The 18,645-nt window shown below is 43.6% G+C and overlaps 1 protein-coding gene across 1 annotated transcript in view; it reads left to right on the top strand.

Annotated features, from left to right (window-relative positions):
• The window catches only part of SUCLA2 (succinate-CoA ligase ADP-forming subunit beta), a 318,851-nt gene that overhangs the window by 144,783 nt on the left and 155,423 nt on the right, over positions 1–18,645 (top strand). Inside the window, exon 3 of the mRNA XM_085621852.1 lies at positions 140–239. Coding sequence (XP_085477978.1) covers positions 140–239 — 100 coding nt within the window. The remainder of the gene's footprint in view (positions 1–139; positions 240–18,645) is intronic.

Here is an 18,645-nt window from a genome sequence, read left to right as displayed (position 1 = left end):
CTTTGAAAAAGGTCAGTGTGAAGTGTCTTGTTGTTTTCCCTTTCTGAATCGCTGTTGATGACTCACGTTGGGTGTTTTTGTCTCTCTTTAGATCGTAAATCTTGTTTGTAGTTACGTTTTTCCTTTTTTTTTTTTTTAGGTTCCAAAGATCTTGTGGTGAAAGCACAGGTGCTGGCGGGTGGCAGAGGAAAAGGGACATTTGAAGGTGGCCTAAAAGGAGGAGTAAAGATTGTCTATTCGTAAGTTCGCTTTTTTTTTGATCTGGCCATTATTATTGCTCCTACAACTCATGTCCTCATATATTACCCTAGCAACTAACCCTTGGCATCAGATAATATAACCAACCTAGAGGGTATTGTAACGTGGTGGGATTTATTAACTCCATCCCAGGACCATTTACTGGGAGAACTGAAACGTTGCGAATTTGTCAACACATCGTGAGTGAAACAGGAAAAACCCATATAGTAATGTTTAGTGGTAAAACAATATCGAAAAGTGTTGGCGAAGAGAAGTGGGGAAACTTAATGCAAAAGAAAATGAGAGGAAAGAGGAAATAGAGGGACACAGAAGGTTTCTATAAAGAAACGAGTAATGGCAAAACTACTGAGTCTGCCCTTGGCAAGCCTGCATTTTTTTGCAAACGTATCCAATAATCATTAAAAATGGAAAAGTAATAAAAAGTAGAAATCTCTAAAGGTGGCATTCGTGTGTGTGTGTGTGTGTGTGTGTGACTGAATGTGGGTTGGAGTGGGTGTGTGAGTGGCTGTATGGGTGTGTTAAGGGGTGCGCAAATGGTTGTGTGGGAGTGTGAATAGGTGTGTGGGTGTGTGAGTGGCTGTATGTGTTTTTTTTTTTTTAATTGGGGTCTGGATCCCCAGATCCTTGGGTGCTTTAAAAAAGAAAAAAATGTTTTTGGACAGTTTCTTACTTATAAGGGGTCTCTCACAGACACCTCCATCAGTCCCATGAGACCAGTGTCCTTCTACCATGACTACTGGAATCACTTTTCAATTGTATTTTCGCCACTGGGAACCAAGTCCTGATTAATAAAATGGGTCAGCCAATCACTGCATTGCTGTTGGCGCATGAATCTGCCCAGATCCCCGGCGGATCCACGTCTCTAGATGTACATAAATGTTTACTTTAGTAATCCAAAAGTACTGAAAAGAAATAGGCCAAATTACAAAAAGTGCAGGTTTTTGGACCAAGATCTAGCTTTCTGCCAAATTTGGTGTAATTCCGATGAGCTTGTCCGGCAGTAGTCGTGCCTAAAATCTCTGTGGGAAATTGCATGGGTAGAATGCGTTTTGGGACCCCTCCTTATTCTCCTTCCCCTCTTGACGGATTGCCTGGAAACTTTCCAGACAGCAGCTGAAGTGACTGGCAAACTAGTTTTTTTTTTTTGTAAATATTTTTATTGAGTTTATTCAAACATAAAGCAACATACATTGGCATTGAGTCCAGCAGTATAGCAACCAATCGAATGTGCAGCAAGGTTTTAAAGGCATCCTCAAAAAGCACTGGTACACCTGCGGCATCACCTGGCGACAACGCCCTCATTCTGCAAGCAAGCGATAGTCCGTCTAATCTTGGTCACTTAGTTCGGATTCTAAAGTGTCACGCGGGGGTTCACATATATTTCCTCTATATGTATTCCACCCACCCCATACCTGGGTCCATTTTTTGGGGCAGCCTCTATGAATGTATACTGTTTTTTTCGACAATCATTATGGAGTCCATATCCCTGGGCTATATTACGCTTCGCCAACATGAGTCCCAGTGTCACCCAGAGTCGTGCCACTCTGCTGAGGTCTGTAGGTTCCCAGATGTTGAGGAGACACCTCCTCGGCTCCGTAAGCGTCGGAACTTTAGTCACCTGGGAGAGTGTGCGCAGTATTGCCTTCCAGTATAGGGTTATTGCAGGGCATTCCCAGAGGGTGTGAAAAAGGGTACCATCCATACCACACTGCCTGAGACATAGGGGGGAGTCAGCTCGTTTAAGTTTAAATAAGAGTGTGCGGGTGTAGTACGTGCGGTGTAAGATTTTTTGTTGAACCAGCCGCAGTTTGGACGATATTCCCACCTCCTTAGGGGAGGAAAGCGCCGCCTGCCAGTCCGCTTCGTCAAATTCCCCCAGCTCTGTCTCCCATCTAACCTTAAGGCCGAAAATGGGTCTGGCTGGTTGTTTATCATCTTCCGATATGTCAGGGACGTCGCTCTTTTAGTCAGGTGGTCCGCGAGGAGTCGGTCTTCCAATGGCGAAGACTCCGCAAGCCGGGTCCCGCCCGGAGTGCGTGTCGGATTTGTAAGTATCTGAACCGTTCAGTGTCGGCCAGGTCGTAGTCCGCTTGTAATTGGGCAAATGTGACCAGTTCCCCCTTTTTCCAAAGGTCTCCGACCCTGGAAATGCCAATCAGATCCCACTGATGGAACCCCTTAGTGGTGTGTAGCACCCCCAACTGTTTCGCCTCCCACAAAGGTGTGGCCTGAGTTATCTTTCCGTCCCAGCCAAGAGCCCGCTGCGCCGCGAACCATATCTGGAGAGTATGTGCCGTGGGTCCCGAGGGGCAGCGGCCCCTCGTGTGGTTGTAGAGCGCTCCCATGACTCCCCCGGCCCCCAGCAACTGTCGATCCATACGGTACGCCGGGTCATCCCCAGGCACATGAAGCCACTGATTTATGACCATAAGTTGAGATGCCCAATAGTACAGCTTTATGTCAGGGAGGGCGACACCCCCGTCGTACCACCCTCTGGTAAGCTTATGGAGTGCTATCCGCGGCGCCTTATCTTCCCATAAGAGGCTGGTGACCTCCGCGTTTATGGCGGTGAAGTATGCAGGCGCGACCGGGAAGGGTGTGTTGTGAGGTATGTAAAGAAATCTAGGGAGAGCCATCATTTTAATGAGGGCGGCCCGTCCCAGTAGTGTCAGGGGTAGAGAACGCCAGTGTTTGACGTCGCTGCGAAACCTATGCAGGTGCTTCGCCAGATTTTCGGCAACAAATCTCTCCCTATCAATGGTCACGTAAATTCCTAAGTATTTGAACCCATCTTCCACCACTCGAACCTCACATCCCTTCGGGAGCCGAGGCGGGGAGCCTCGAAGCATATATACAATAGACTTCTCCCAGTTTATCGTATAGCCGGACACTATCCCGTATGACGCGCAGATGTCCAGGAGGCAGTTAATCGAGCGTGCCGGCGAGGCTAAGTACAGCAGGACGTCGTCAGAATACAGGGAGATGCGGTCCTCCCATCCCATAGTCCACTTTAGGCCCCGGATCACAGGGTCCTGCTGCACCCAGGCCGCGAGCGGCTCCAAAGCCAGAGCAAAAAGGAGCGGGGAAAGAGGGCAGCCCTGTCGCGTCCCCCGCCCCAACGGGAAGGGGTCCGAGATATGCCCATCTACCACCACCTGTGCCAGTGGCTCGGTATACAGAAGCTGGATCCAGGCGCATATCTTGGGACCGAAGCCCATGTGACGAAGAACGGCAGAGAGGAAAGGCCACTCCACCCGGTCGAACGCCATCCGAGCGTCCAGTGAGAGGATGGCCGCGTCCTCCTCTATCGATGAGCCCATGAAGCCGCCGTATATTCAGGGCGGTATTGCGGTTAGGCATAAATCTCGACTGGTCCGGGTGTATCAAGGCCGCAAGGTAGGGCTGAAGCCTTGTCGCCAACACCTTTGCCAGAATCTTTGCCTCGGCGTTCAGCAAAGAGATTGGGCGATAGGAGGCGCAGTCGTGCGAGGGTTTGTTAGGCTTAGGGATGGCCACAATGGTAGCCACTCTCTGGTCTTGGGGCAGAATCCCTGTCGACAGACTGTTCTTATACATGGCCAAGAGGTGCGGGACTATGTGAGTAGCGTTTTTCTTATAGAATTCCACCGGAATTCCATTGGGCCCCATTGCCTTCCCCGCTCGGAGGGTGAGTATTGCGAGCGTGAGCTCTTCAGCCGTCAGGTCTGCCTCCAGGGCTGCCACCCCCGACCGGTCCAACCTCGGCATTGCGATGTCCTGAAGGAAGGCCAGATTATCCGCCACAGTAGACGAGGCCTCCGGTGTATAGATCTTTTTGTAGTGGGCCGCTAGGGCCTCCGCGATTTGCCGCGGCTCTGCAAACTAGTTATGAACATTTTGTGAAGAGTCGTCAAACCGTGCCAAAGTTATTAGCAAAACAAAAAAACGATTTTCCAACGGAAGCTCACAGTCAATTTTTTTTTTTTGTTTTTAAACAATGCAGAGCTGAAAAATATAAACATCAACATATTTTGTGTAAAACTAGCCTTGATCACAAAATGTCTGTTGGTGTAACACTATCTATGCAACCCATTTGTCTTTTCAACCGTATTTATCGATCTGTCTATCTTTTCTGCCTTAACTATTCTGTCTGTTATTCATGGATACCAAATGTTATGCTAAGAATAATGCTTTTCAACATCAAACTAAAAAGGGATGGAATACACATTGTTTTATTCTTTGCTCCAACAATTAGGCATATTGGTATTAGGATAAACTTGAAACTATGCTTCACTGATGGAGATGTGAGCTGCAAATCAACAACGAGTATGTGGAGCTACGAAAAGGCTAATTTGTTTTTCAAGTTTAGAAATGATTCAATGTGGCAAGAATGGCTATCTTTCCTTAGAGGAGCAGATAATGTCGCACTTCATACCTCTCCATGGCGTAAATCACACAGGAAATTGTGGGAGTCCCTTGATGCCTCATCCTTCTCATATGATCCCCAGTGAAAATCGGCCTAAGTCCCCAGACTTTAATGCGTATTGTATGCTACATTTGCGGGGATACTCCTGTACTGCATTGTATTTCCTGCCTCCACAACTGTGAAAAATGTACCTGCTTGACACACCTGTACTATATATTGTATCTTTTTTTAACTCTCGTAGGGGAACTGTGCTTGTTTTCCACCTGTACGTCACTGCGGGTTCACTGCGACTACCATGGCTAGGCACTTGAGTAACTTGTAGTTTTCTATGTATTTATTCTGTATTTCTCATGATTTGTATTGGTATTATCATTATGATTTGTCAGTGCTTCTCATTTTCGCTCGTGTTTTCATTATTGTATTGTATTTTTATTAGTTTTATTCATTTCTTAAAACTCCATAACAAATGATTTGAAAAAAAAAAAAAAAGAACAAAAAATGATTCATTAGAAGAAGGCCTCAAGAAGTGGTGGTTGCTAAAATACTTGCAAATACATTATTTTGCTATTTATTAAGTAATTGAGTATCAATTTGTTGTTTTTTCAGTTGAATATTTAGATTTTGATTGCTAACACAGTACACTACACCAGTCTCTCCTTGTGTGTGTGTATATATATATATATATATATATATGTGTGTATATGTGTATATATATATATATCTATACATACATACATACATACACACACATACCTACTGGCCGTCGCCAGTAGGTAGTTCTAGTTAGGACCTATTATCCATAGGAAATCCGCAACATTCTATTTAGAATAACTTTGGCGCCGGTTGACGAATCTTCGTGAAATTTTCAAAACTCGTGGTCCGCTCCTATCCTGAAAGTCTCGGGGTGATTTGTCAAGCGGGTGCCGAGAAAAAAGGGGGGTCCCAAAACATGTTTTCAACAGGCAATTTTCCATAGGGGCCGTTAGTCGCAGCTACAGCCCACTGCTGAACGGAATGACACCATATTTGGCAGAAAGGTAGACCTTGCTTCACACTCGTGCCTTTTGGTTAAATGGTGTAAATCCGTTCAGTAGTTGCTGAGAAAATCAAAATCACATGTATATCTATGACCTCGGTGGATCGGCGCACCCAGCGCGCACCCTCCCGATCACGAGCTGTATGCTAATTGGCTGTCACCTGACTGTAAACACTCCAAACCAGGAAGTGTTGGCAGAAATTTTGTGCCTCGGTAGAAGCGAGGCTTAAGAAATCAGTGGATGAAGTGTGCAAAACGTATAAAGGGGGCATGGTAGAAATATCCTGACCCTCTAGATCTGCTTAGGGGGTCCCACAAGGACGGCAAAATGCGCGCTGGGTGCGCGGATCCTGCCGTTAAAAAAAACAAAAAAAAAAAAAAGCTGGGGCGCCCGTGCTTATATAATAATTAGCCCCCGGGGGCAAAAACCGAAAAATTTGATGGTGACACTGCTGTTTGCTATGGCAGGGCGTGAGCCGAGGCTCCCCCCCCTGTCAGCAAACTTGGTTTGAATTTTGAAAGAGAGAGCAGGAAACCTGCTCTCTTTCAAAATGCAAACCATATTGTGTTTCCACACGGGGAGCTGCATGTTAGCAGCGCCCCATGTGGAAAAACAATGCCGGCTCCCGAAGGACGCGGGGAGCCGGCTGAGACCGTGGGGGCATTGGGGCTCCCCCATGGTCTCCAACGTTGTTTATAGGCCCCTGGGGATGGGGTCCCCGGGGAGAATAGAAATTAGTAATAGGTGCTATTTTTTTTTTTACGGTAAAATTAGGAGTCGCGCATCCAGCGCGGCCCCCTGGTGTGCACACGTTGGGTGCATGACTCTTATTGCGTTGGGTGCACGATTCCGCTTGCAGCCCCTGGTGTGTACGCGTTGGGTGCACGATTCCTTTCACGTAGGGTGCGCGATTCCGAACGCGTACCGGTCGCATAGTAATCGCGCATGAAAATACATACCCATCTCAAATCCCACGTGGATCCTACGCAACAGTCCTAAAATGGTGGCTAGGTTCCGCGTAGTGATCGAGGAAGGTACGCTTTCAGTGCGCGGTTCCCAAAATTTTTTTAAAAATAAATAAAATTAATTTATTTTGCTAAAAATTCTTACATTTTTTTTTCAATATTTGAAACAAATAAAAATGCAAATTAGATTAAATAAACAAATATGTAAAAATAAATATTTTTCAAAATGTAGAAAATTAATATAAAAAAATAAATAGAGCTATTATTACATTTAAGATATTATCATTTCAGAAATCTTCGAAAATCACCACCAAAAAAAAGGTTTGACATGTTAAATTTAGGAATTAGCATTTAAAAAAACCTGTGAAATTCACTGAAAAAACCATAGGTTTCAGTGGTGTTATAGTTAGGAATTAGCATTTAAATAACCTTAGAAATTCACTGAAAAAACCATAGGTTTCAGGGGTGTTATAGTTAGCTAGACATTTCTCGTACAAAACCATTGAAATCCCCCATTATAGTTAGTTAAGCTAACTAGAAGCTAGTTAGCTGAACTAACTATAACGGGGGAATTTCAATGGTTTTGTACGAGTGAAATGTCCAGCTAACTATAACCCCCCTGAAACCTATGGTTTTTTCAGTGAATTTCTAAGGTTTTTTAAATGCGAATTTCTAACTATAACGTGTCTGAAACCTATCGTTTTTTCAGTGAATATATATATATATATATATATATATATATATATATATATATATATTCACTGAAAAAACCATAGGTTTCACACAAGTTAGAGTTAGCTGTACATTTCACTCGTAAAAAACCAATGAAATTCCACGTTATAGTTAGTGCAGGCAACTATAACTCACGCGACCGCAATCCTCTGCTGATGCTAATACTGTATTTAGACACTTATTTGCCCATGTCTTCTTCCATTAAATTTTAGCTATACATATATTACAAATATTTTATTTTCATAAAGACACATATGTCATTAGCAGAGGATTGCGGTCGCGTGAGTTATAGTTGCCTGCACTAACTATAACGTGGAATTTCATTGGTTTTTTACGAGTGAAATGTACAGCTAACTCTAACTTGTGTGAAACCTATGGTTTTTTCAGTGAATTTGTACGGTTTTTTAAATGCTAAGTTACTTTACGCCGTTCGTGCCGTGCGCGCCCACTTCACGCAGTTCGTTCCGTGCGCGCACGGTGCGCTTTGCGCACCGTGCGTGCACAGTGAGCACGCGGTGCGCTTCGCGCGCCCACTTAACGCAGTTAGTGCCGTGCACGCACGGTGGGCACGTGGTGCGCTACGCGCACCGCGTGCCCACGTTAGGCTGGATGGGCCATGTACGCACGATGCCCTTCGCGCACCGTCCGCACACGGAGGACATATTGTGCGCTTCGTTCTGAAAGAATTTCTATTAATTGTTCGCTGATATGATTTTATGCAATGCACAAAAGGTGCCCTTCGGGCACCTTTTGCACACGGGGGGGGGGGGTGGGGGGGGTGGTGTCTGAATTTTGTTTTTTATTTATTAATTTTTTACCGTACGCGTATTCGCCGTTTTTTCGAAAAACAAATAAATTTATTTTTTGGCCTTGCATGGCCTTCTGGCACAACATAACCAAGGCTAGGTGGTTAGGAGCTGTCTAGCCTGCCCCATTTTTATGATATCCAACTTTGTTTTTCCTCCACCCCTCCAAGTGCGAGAGAGAAAATGGCGGCCGACACTTCCTGGTTTCGACCGATTCGAATGTTTACTAAGATCTAACAGCCAATCAGAATCGCGCTCGCGCAGCGCTCCGTGCGCTTACCGTATGCGCACGGTAAGCGCACGGAGCGCTGCCACAGATATATATATTGATTTAAATGCTATTTTCTCAGGAACTACTGAACAGATTTACACCAGACCTACAAAAGGCACTTCCTTGACCTGAGGACTACCTCTCTGCCAAATTACAAGTAATTCTGTTCAGCCGTTCGGGCTGTAGCTGTGTCTAAAGGTCCTATGGAAAAATGCATGGGGAAAACGCATTTTGGGACCCCCTTTTTTCTCAGCCCCCGCTTGACGAATCCCCCCGAGACTTTCAGGGTAGGAGCGGAGCGTAGCGCCCCATTAGTTTTGAAAATTTAGCGAGGATTCGTCGACCGGCGCCAAAGTTATTCCAAATAGAATGTTGCGGATTTCCTATGGAAACAGGGTCCTAACTATAACTACCTACTGGCGACCGCCAGTAGGTAAAATATATATATATATATATATATATGTATATATATATATATATATATATGTATATATATATGTCCAACGAGATCGTTGTCTTTGTGCCAATTGCCATCCGAGAGCGCGAGTGGGATTCCGTTTTGATAAATATATATATATATATATATATATATATATATATATATATATATATATATATATATATATAAAATCTCTTTTTGTAAGCACTAATGCACTTTATAGATATTGTATACTCTACACAAGATGGGATTAACAGAATAGAAAAAAACAATATTTAGATTACAACCTTGGGTATATTTAGGACATTATAAAAACAATTAGGACATTTGTATTGTGGTTCAAATATAGTAGGACATTTAGAGACATATCGACAATAGCAAATTGCATTGATGCAGTTAAATTATTTTTTGCTATTGCTAAAACAAAATGACATTTTTTAAGATAAGAGTGATCATCAAAAAAATATATTTTCCTTTTTTTGCATATTTGCACAAGAAGTGATTGTTTTTTGCACAACTATTTTAAGGTCATTTTTATGGTTTTATATTTTTATCATAAATGTTTTAGCTGATCATTTTGAAAAAATATTATATACATATTTATATGGGTATTTTTCCTTTAAATGTCTCTATTCTATGTTCTAAGCATTATGCAGCCCAAAAACGATTTGCATTTACAAATGATCCATGAGAAAAGCAACACATATTTACAATGTCTAAAAACGAGAACAAAATACCGGTTGTTGTTTACAATGTTTTTTCCATGTCTATGAATATGTAACTGACCAATGGGTGGACACGTAGCATTTGAAAAAGCTGGCAGACATTTGCTTTCTTGTGTGATCAAGGGCACAGGGTGCTCGAAACGCGTCGCAGAGGGAGTCAATAAATTACATCTACTGCCTTACCTGTTTGGGTCCGTCCTTCTCTGTTCGCCGTGAAAAGGAAGTACGAGGAGTTTTGGAGCATATATATATATATATATATATATATATATATATATATATATATATATATATTCACAGAAAAAACCATAGGTTTCAGGCACGTTATAGTTAGGAATTAGCATTTAAAAAACCTCAGAAATTCACTGAAAAAACCATAGGTTTCAGGGGTGTTATAGTTAGCTGGACTTTTCACTTGTACAAAACCATTGAAATTCCCCCGTTATAGTTAGTTCAGCTAACTATAACTCGCGCGCCCGCAATGCACTGCTGATGACGTCACATATTACATCACTCATGACATGGTCAGTGACATCACTCATGACATCACTGATGACATCTCAAATGACATCACTGATGACATCACTGATGACATCATCCAGTGAATGTGTGTTTTTCTGAAAATTAAATATGTTTTATATATGTATATCTCAAGGTCGATGGAAGAATAAATGGGTATATAAGTGTCTAAATGGATGATTTGTTTTTGAAAAATTGATTGTGTAACTGACTGATTAAGTGTATCATAGTGAATACATGGCTTAGTGAGTAATGTTTAAATATGTAAATATCTGTATCAGTCTCTCACTTTGTGTATAAGTGGCTGCATGGGTTGGTGAGTAGCTACATGAGTGTCTATATAGGTTATTAGTTGGTTTTTTGAGTATCAGAATGGGTGTATGAGTGTCTGTATGGTTCGGTGGGGGTATTAAGTAGTGCATAAGTGCATGAATGAGTGACTCACTGTTTGTATGTGTTGAAGACAGCATGTGTGCAGGACTGTATTAGTGGATGAGTGTGTGCATGGGTGTGTTAGTGAGTGAATGACTGTCTCAAGAGTTTCTTTATGAGTAACTACATATGTTTTAAACTAGTATATGTGACTATTGGTGTATATAAGTGAGTATATGTGAGAGTGAGAGATTGAAAGAGTTCCTGTATGAATAAGTATGTGTTTCTATAAGTGATTGTTTAAAAGACTAAGTATGTGTAAGTTTCCGTAGAAGTAAGTGTGGTGGTGTGTGTATATAACTGTATATGCAAGTAAATGTATGTTTGATTCTTTATTAGCATGAGTGACTATGTGTGTGAGTAACTCTATGGATGAGTGGCATTGTGTAACCGGATGTATAGGTGCATGAGTACATATGATGAGTGAGTACATGTATGAGTGACTGTATAGGACTGTTGGTGAATGAGTGGATGTGTATGTGGATCTTAGAATTACTGAAGAGGTTGTTGTAACTGGTATTGGTATGTCCATTGTTTTGAAAATTTTAGTCTCTATTTTTGAATGTGTGTATCAAAGGTTATATTAGGGTGAGAGGAGGTCTGCCACTCTATCACAAGGATGATGTCATCAGTGATGTCATCAGTGATGTCATTTGAGATGTCATCAGTGATGTCATGAGTGATGTCACTGACCATGTCATGAGTGATGTAATATGTGACGTCATCAGCAGTGCATTGCGGGCGCGCGAGTTATAGTTAGCTGAACTAACTATAACGGGGGAATTTCAATGGTTTTGTACAAGTGAAAAGTCCAGCTAACTATAACACCCCTGAAACCTATGGTTTTTTCAGTGAATTTCTGAGGTTTTTTAAATGCTAATTCCTAACTATAACGTGCCTGAAACCTATGGTTTTTTCTGTGAATTTCAAAGGTTTTTTAAATGCTAATTTCTAACTATGCCTACAGAGATAGGACATGTGAAGAAAGAAGAAAAAATGCACAGAAAGAAACAAAAGAAGTGCAGAAAGAAGCAACAGAAGTCCTCAAATACGAAGATAAGTGCAGGAAGAAGGATAACGTGCAGAAAGAACAAAAAGAAGAGCAGAAAGAAGCCTTGTTGCAAAATCATCCTGTACCCTCAACTTTTTCAGACGGATACTGGTGGTAACTGAGTCTGACTAGCCAGTCCTAGAGCCAGTGCTATGTTAAAAGACACTTAGAATACAGTGAAAACACCTACATACACTAGGGAACATTATGCGTTGGGGTCCCCCTGTGATTAGCATGACCTCCTCTGTAAGCCCCTAGTACATAATAGGGCATGGGGATTAAAACTACCTCTTAAAACAGGCCACAGGGCGTTTTTGCACACGTTAACTCAGGCCCCGTCCCCTCCCTTCACCACTGTGTAAACACGCCCTGTGTCCATTTTTAGTTGGGAGATTAAGTTCATTTGAATCCTGAGGGTCCCTAGGGTCCAACTAGCCCACTAGGTACCTCCAGTAAATGCCACAGAGCTGTGTTGCAGAGAGGTGTAAAAAGTGGCACGGCCTGGACCACCTCCTTGCAATGCAGCTCAGTGGCGCTTACTGGAAGCACTTGGTGGGCTAGTTAGCCCCCAGGGGCCCTCAGTATTGAAGGGAAATTATATCCCCAATTTAAAACGTGCCATAGTGCGTGTTTGCACACGTCACCTCAGGCCCCGTCCCCTCCCTTCACCACTGTGTAAACGCGCCCTGTGGCTGTTCTAAGTTGAGAGATTAAGTCCCCTTGAATCCTAAGGGTCCCTAGGGTCAAACTAGACCACTAGGTACCTCCAGTAAGCGCCACAGAGCTGCGTTGCAGAGAGGTGTAAAAAGGGGCTTGGCCTCAGAACACCTGTCTGCAGCGCAGCTCCCTGGCGCATACTGGAGATGCCTGTTGGGGGCGCGTTTGCAGAGTGCTGCACGGAGGGGGCATGGCCTCCGGCACGATGCCAGTCTTTTATTTATTTTATTTTTTAAGAAGGGGGGCTGTGTGGTTCCCCTTCTTATTCTAATTTATTGGCCCTGATGACCCCATCCCCCAGGGCCTGTCTCCTAATTATATTTTTTTGACCCCAATCCCTAGGGCCGGCCTCTGTTTTTTATTATTTTAAAAAAATATTTATTTATAGACACACCTAAGACATGCTGGACAAACCGTACGTACCTATCACCATGACGATTTGCGGGATATTCATTAAAAGGCGACTATGCATGCAATGAATCCACGTGGAATGTATTTACACTACTAGTGAAGCTCTGACATGTCTGATGCCCTACCGTGCCTAATCCCGGTAGACACCCTTGTCGTTTATTTATACAAACATGGGTAGCTATTGACGGGCACATTTAATACACATGCACACCAAGCCATTCAAAGGGGATTCGACAAAAATTCGACCAAAACTATGCAAGAAACCCCCCTCACGGTTAATAAAACACACATCCACTGCCGGATGTGTAATACTTTTTATTTTACTCTCTGGAAAGGGGACGAACATCACTTGAGAGTCACAGCGTGCTCCTGACAGAGCCCAATGCTGTGTTACACCCACCATTGCCTGCCGAGTGCCACACACCTCTGTGTTGTATTCCACTAGCTAGTGCATATGCTATGACACTCTCTAGCCCATGTGCACTGTAACACCACCCCGTGAATATGTCATGCCACACTTGTCTTCGCACGGGTTATATTGCCCCATCTAACGTGCCTTCCTCGATGCCTATGTTATAACGCACAGTGCTATGCCATACATATTACAATCTGCGATCCATATCTGTGTCACAGTGCATATGCAACGTTACACTCCCCAGCACATATTTTATATTACAACTTTATAGACTAGTTAGGTTACACAACACTGCCCTGTGCATATTACACTCCAAGGCGCATATCGCATAGCACGCGCTAGTGCCTGTGCTATCTCGCGCTCTCCAATGAATCTGTCATTGCGCACAATGTATTGCATATTATATTTCACGCCCGGTTCATCTTATATCACACTTTTTGGTGCATAGTTTATACCATACACTATATCTAGTTTTCATTTTCAATCGTGCTCTCAGGACTATGTTCTATATAACACTGTGTTCACCTACCCTTTTCACGGGCATTACATTTTGCGATAGGGGGTGGAGGGTCAGGGGGTGTTTCTGCCAAGTGAGCCCGGAGTCACAGTCACAAACGTCCTCTTCTTCCTGAATAAAAGTGAGATTATGCTGCATACTTGTTCATATTTTAAGTAGTTCGCACAGACTCAATGTTTTAAAAACAATAAAGTTCCTAATACCCGCCTTCTCTGAACAGTTAGCTTGCTGCCCCATCCCCTCCTCCCTATCCTCTGTTGTGTGAATCCATGGAATAGCCTCCTCCCTCCTGCCATGCATGGTCTGATGTGCTGCCACTGCCCTCAATTTAGTATGATGTACCAGTCCACTCCTCCTGCCCTCCATTGCCCAATTCTATGCCCCATCATTGACCTCCTGCTTAAACTCTGTGCTTAGCTTGCTGCCCCTATTCTCCTTCCCCCTGCCCTCCGATGTCTTTGTGCATGCCCCTGCTCCATCCTTTTTGCCCACCATGTCCCATGGACCTGCCACTCCTATCTACTCTGAGTGTTCTGTTGAGCTGCCACTCCCCTCCCACCTGCCTAGCATTGTCAGATGACTGTAACCTGTCCCTGCCACCTCCACCCTGCCTGTCCACATGCCATGCCCCTATCCTCTTCCTCCTGTCCTACATGGTCCATTGTACTGCCACACCCTTCTGCCCTCCCTGGTCTGTTGTGCTGCAACTGCTCCTCCTGCCTGCCCCGTGTGGTCTGTTGTGAGGTCCCTTCCCCTGAACTTTCTTGTCTGTGCACAGGTCCTGACCGTCCCTTCTATCCTCCATCGTCCTTTGTGCATGCCCCTGCACCCTCCTTCTTGCCCATCATAGCCATTGGTCTTCTGTGCTGCCATGGCCCCTCCCACCTTCCCTGTGTGGTCAGTTAGCTGCCCCTGACCCCCTCCCACCTTCCCTCCATGGTCTGTGTGTATGCCATCACAGTCTCACTGTTGCTCTTCATGGTGTGTCTTGCTTCTAGTGCCCATCCTGCCTGACCTCCATGGCTATCTTGCTGCTCCTGCCCTGCCCCCTTGCCCCCAGCCCTCTGTTTACATGTGAAGACCCCTACTCCCTCCCTCCTGGCTTGTCTGTTCCATTGTAATGCCCCTGATCCGTCCCTACTGCCCTTTATGGTCTGTAATGCTGCAGCTTTCTCTCCTGTCTGTCCATTATGGTCAGCTAGCTACCATTGCCTCTTGCCCCTCTGTTCTCTGTTGTCCATGTGCATGGTCCTGTCCCCTCCCTCTTGCTTTCTATGGATTGTTGTGCTGCACTCCCGTCCTGCATGCCCTGTGTGGTGTATTGTGCTGCTGCAAACCCTGATGCCTGCCCTGCAGGGTCAGTTTGGTGCACCTCTCCATGTCCCTCTTGTCCTCTGTTATCCAAGTCCATGTCCCTATCCCATTTCCTTCCATGATCCAATGTACCATACTTGCGAACATTTTGAACTTGGTAAGAGGGAGATTTTGAAAAAAAACTGGGGTATTGATTTTCCCCTTTGAGTTACATTGAAAAAGAGGATATTGTAGACAGGAGACAGATCAAATAAAGCCCATTTGAGCTTAAAAACATTGGACGTTTCCTGGCTGAATCGGGTCTGTTGGCATGTATGGTTGTACTACCATTGCCTCTTCCTTCTGCCCACAATGGTCTATTACATTGCCACAGCCTTGAAGGAGGGTAGATTTTGTATCACAGGGGGCCCCTGGCCCGTTCTGTCCACACCTGAAGTATGAGACCCTTGTCCTTGCCCTGCCAGCCGCATTTGTAGGCCGTATTAAATTGACCAGCGGGTCCTGTGTTGCTATATAATTATCCTGAGACATCCTTACCACTCAGCCAGCATAAAACCCCTGTGTAGGCCCTTCTGTTCAATATGTAGGCCTCTTTGTTAAATTGACCATAGCTCTGCAATTTTAGTGTATAGCAGTCTGAAGGCAGGTCTGCGAGGCCTTCTGCTCCAAACTAGTAGCCCCCACCCTACCCGAGTGCTCCGTGCTCGGTATCAAAGTTCAACATCCCACTGAAGCTGTCGACATACAGTAGGCTGCATCCTGGACTGGTACTTGCTTCCTGGGCAGGTTTCCCGCTTTTAAGGAAGTGGCAACAGCAGAGCGTCAAGTTAGGAGAACTGAGGAGATTTTGTACATGAATATATTGAATTCCCGTACAATACCCATTATTTTCTGCTTGCTCTATGGAACTTACGATAAGCGATTGGCCTGAGAGACTGACCTTTTCACCCAGTCCATTGTCAGCATTAAGTGGGTAAATGACGAAATGTCTGGTAAAATCTGCAGACGTAGCTTTTGGGTAGCATACGTAGGTAGATGTAGCGTGCAAAGGAGCCCACAAAATGATATAAAAAGGGAGCACCCACAGATATCGACGGACTACCTCGCCGTCTGTATGTAGGTTAACAGGCTGTGCAGGTTTTCCCCAAGAGCTGGGAGCTCTTGTCTTCCTTTGCTTATAATGTCTTGCTCTGCTTTGCTTGAAGTATCTTATTCTATTTTACCTATATGAAATGTCATGTTATGTTTAACCATTGTTCTCTTTACTTTTGCATTTAAAAGATTTTGTATTGTAATTGCAGGAATGCTTGCTCTAAGAGTAAACGTGAGTGTTCCTAGGTAACATTTTCCTTGGTGTAACTTGTTTCTCATGATGCATTTATAGATGTGTTTTCTCTCTCTCTCTGTCAGTACATTAATTGAGATACAGAGAATATCATGACAGCTGTATGATTATCTGGATTCTGTATTTTGTACTTTATGTCTCTATTCTGCGGTTTCTTTGAAGTTGTATCTTCTCATTAAACTGCCATTGTATTCTGCCACCAATTCCATGTCTCATATGTCTGTTTTCTTCATTTTTGGAGCAAGCGTTCCTAGGCACCCCGGCTTAAATTAAGGTGCCCCTTTTGTCCCTGTCTCACTCTCCTGCTCAGTTCTGTGGTGGCTCCCGGGGCTCTGGGGACCGCCTCTAGCTTCCTTGACCCGTAATAGATCTTCCCTCTAACAGCCTCTCTTGCAAGTCCTGTATTGTTGGTTTGTTGCCCCTGCCCCCCTTTCCACTGCCCTCCATAGTCTGTTGTGCTTCCACGGCCCTTCCTGCCTGCTCAGTGTTGTTAAATTGTTTCCTTTGCACTCTCCTACCTGCCTTCAATTTTCGGGGTCCGTGCCCCTGGCCTTTGCCTCTCAACAGTATCCCAATGAACAACTAGATTGCTAACATTCTATATTTATTACAAAAGTGTGGAACGCCTGACATCATCTTGATGTAATCAAAACTGTAATACCTAGAGCATTTCCTTTAGAAATTACATATATGAGAGGGTCTTATTGGCATCAAAATTATGGTTAGTGCTCTAAAAGACTAAAATAAGGACATTTTGTCTGAGTTTTCAAATAGCGACAAAGCACTTTTAAATTATTTGTTATCTTTATGTTTTTTTATCCAGTTGACCACTTGATTAAATGTTGCACTTAGGGGAGAGGATGTGGTGTTACTTCCAGAACTGCAGACTTTGCAACTGGGGAACCAGGTTGGAGTTTCTGCTTCAGCTCGACATTCTGTGATTCTGGTCAAATCACTTAGTCTCCCCATGTCTACAACCAAAATGAATATGTGCTTGTGTGATGTAACCAATGCTCATGTAAAGCACTCCAATACCTGACAAGTCTGCACTATATAACACTGCAAAAACACTAAATAATAAGTGTTTTGCACACTTCTGTCATTGGGCTATATTTGGGCTACATCTGGGTGATTTTGGGCTACATTTGGGCTCTTTTGTCTCCGGTGGCCATCTTGGGAGATTTATTTGTTATGAAGTTTCCTAATTTCCTCATGTACTGCAGTCTCCTCAGTAGGAAATGCTTTCAGTTTTTTACGTTGATTCCATCATGAAGGTATTCAGATATGTCACACATTTGCCATAAATTCTGAATGTTAGCACTCTAGTTGCTCATTAGATCACTGTAGTAAAACTACTGTTCACCATGGAAGTCTGCTCCTGGTATTAAAAGTGCATGTTTCAGTCTGCATGTCAGAATTTTTTAATGAAATAGAAGAGGATTTGAGAAGTCACTCAAAATGTGCCCTCATTTTCTTTCTTCAGCATTAATCATAATTTCTATGGCAAAATGAACCCCCTCATTGTGTTCCTTTTTAAATTAAATGTTTTAAGTGTTACCAGTTTATTCCAATCAAGATGGCTTTAGGTGTGCCATACTTTTGTCATAATGAAGACAGTAAGCGCTCTAGTTGTTTTTAAGAACATTCTGGGACATTCTGTCATTGGGCTATACTTGGGCTACATCTGGGTGATATTTGGGCTACATTTGGGCTCTTTTGTCTCTGGTGGCCATCTTGGGAGACTTATTTGTTATGAAGTTTCCTAATTTCCTCATTTACTGCAGTCTCCTCAGTAGGAAATACTTTCAGTTTTTTACTTTGATTCCAAAAAGAAGGCATTCAGAGGTGTCACACATTTGCCATAAATTCAGAATAATAGCACTCTTTTTGCTCATTAGATCACTGTAGTAAAGCTACTGCTCACCAGGGAAAACTGCTGCTGGTATTGAAAGTTCATGTTTCAGTCTGCATGTCAGAATTTTTTAATGAAATAGAAGAGGATTTGAGAAGTCACTCAAAATGTGCCCTAATTTTTCTTTCTGCAGCACTAATCATACTTTTTATGGAAAAATGAACCCCCTCATTTTGTTCCTTTTGAAATTAAATGTTTTAAGAGTTACCACTTTATTCCAAGCAAGATGGCTTCAGGTGTGCCATACGTTTATCATAGGTAGGACTGTTAGCGCTCTAGTAGTTCTTTGGAACACTCTGGGAAGCTGCAGTAGAACACAAAGGAATCAACTGACAGTCTCTGCCCTTGTTGGATGTACATGTTTTACTGAGAAT

Source organism: Triturus cristatus, chromosome 8 (genome assembly GCF_964204655.1).
Source record: "Triturus cristatus chromosome 8, aTriCri1.1, whole genome shotgun sequence".
In the NCBI taxonomy this organism is placed as follows: domain Eukaryota; kingdom Metazoa; phylum Chordata; class Amphibia; order Caudata; family Salamandridae; genus Triturus; species Triturus cristatus.
The sequence above is the reverse complement of the archived record's forward strand: the minus strand, read 5'-3'. Positions and strand labels throughout refer to the sequence as shown.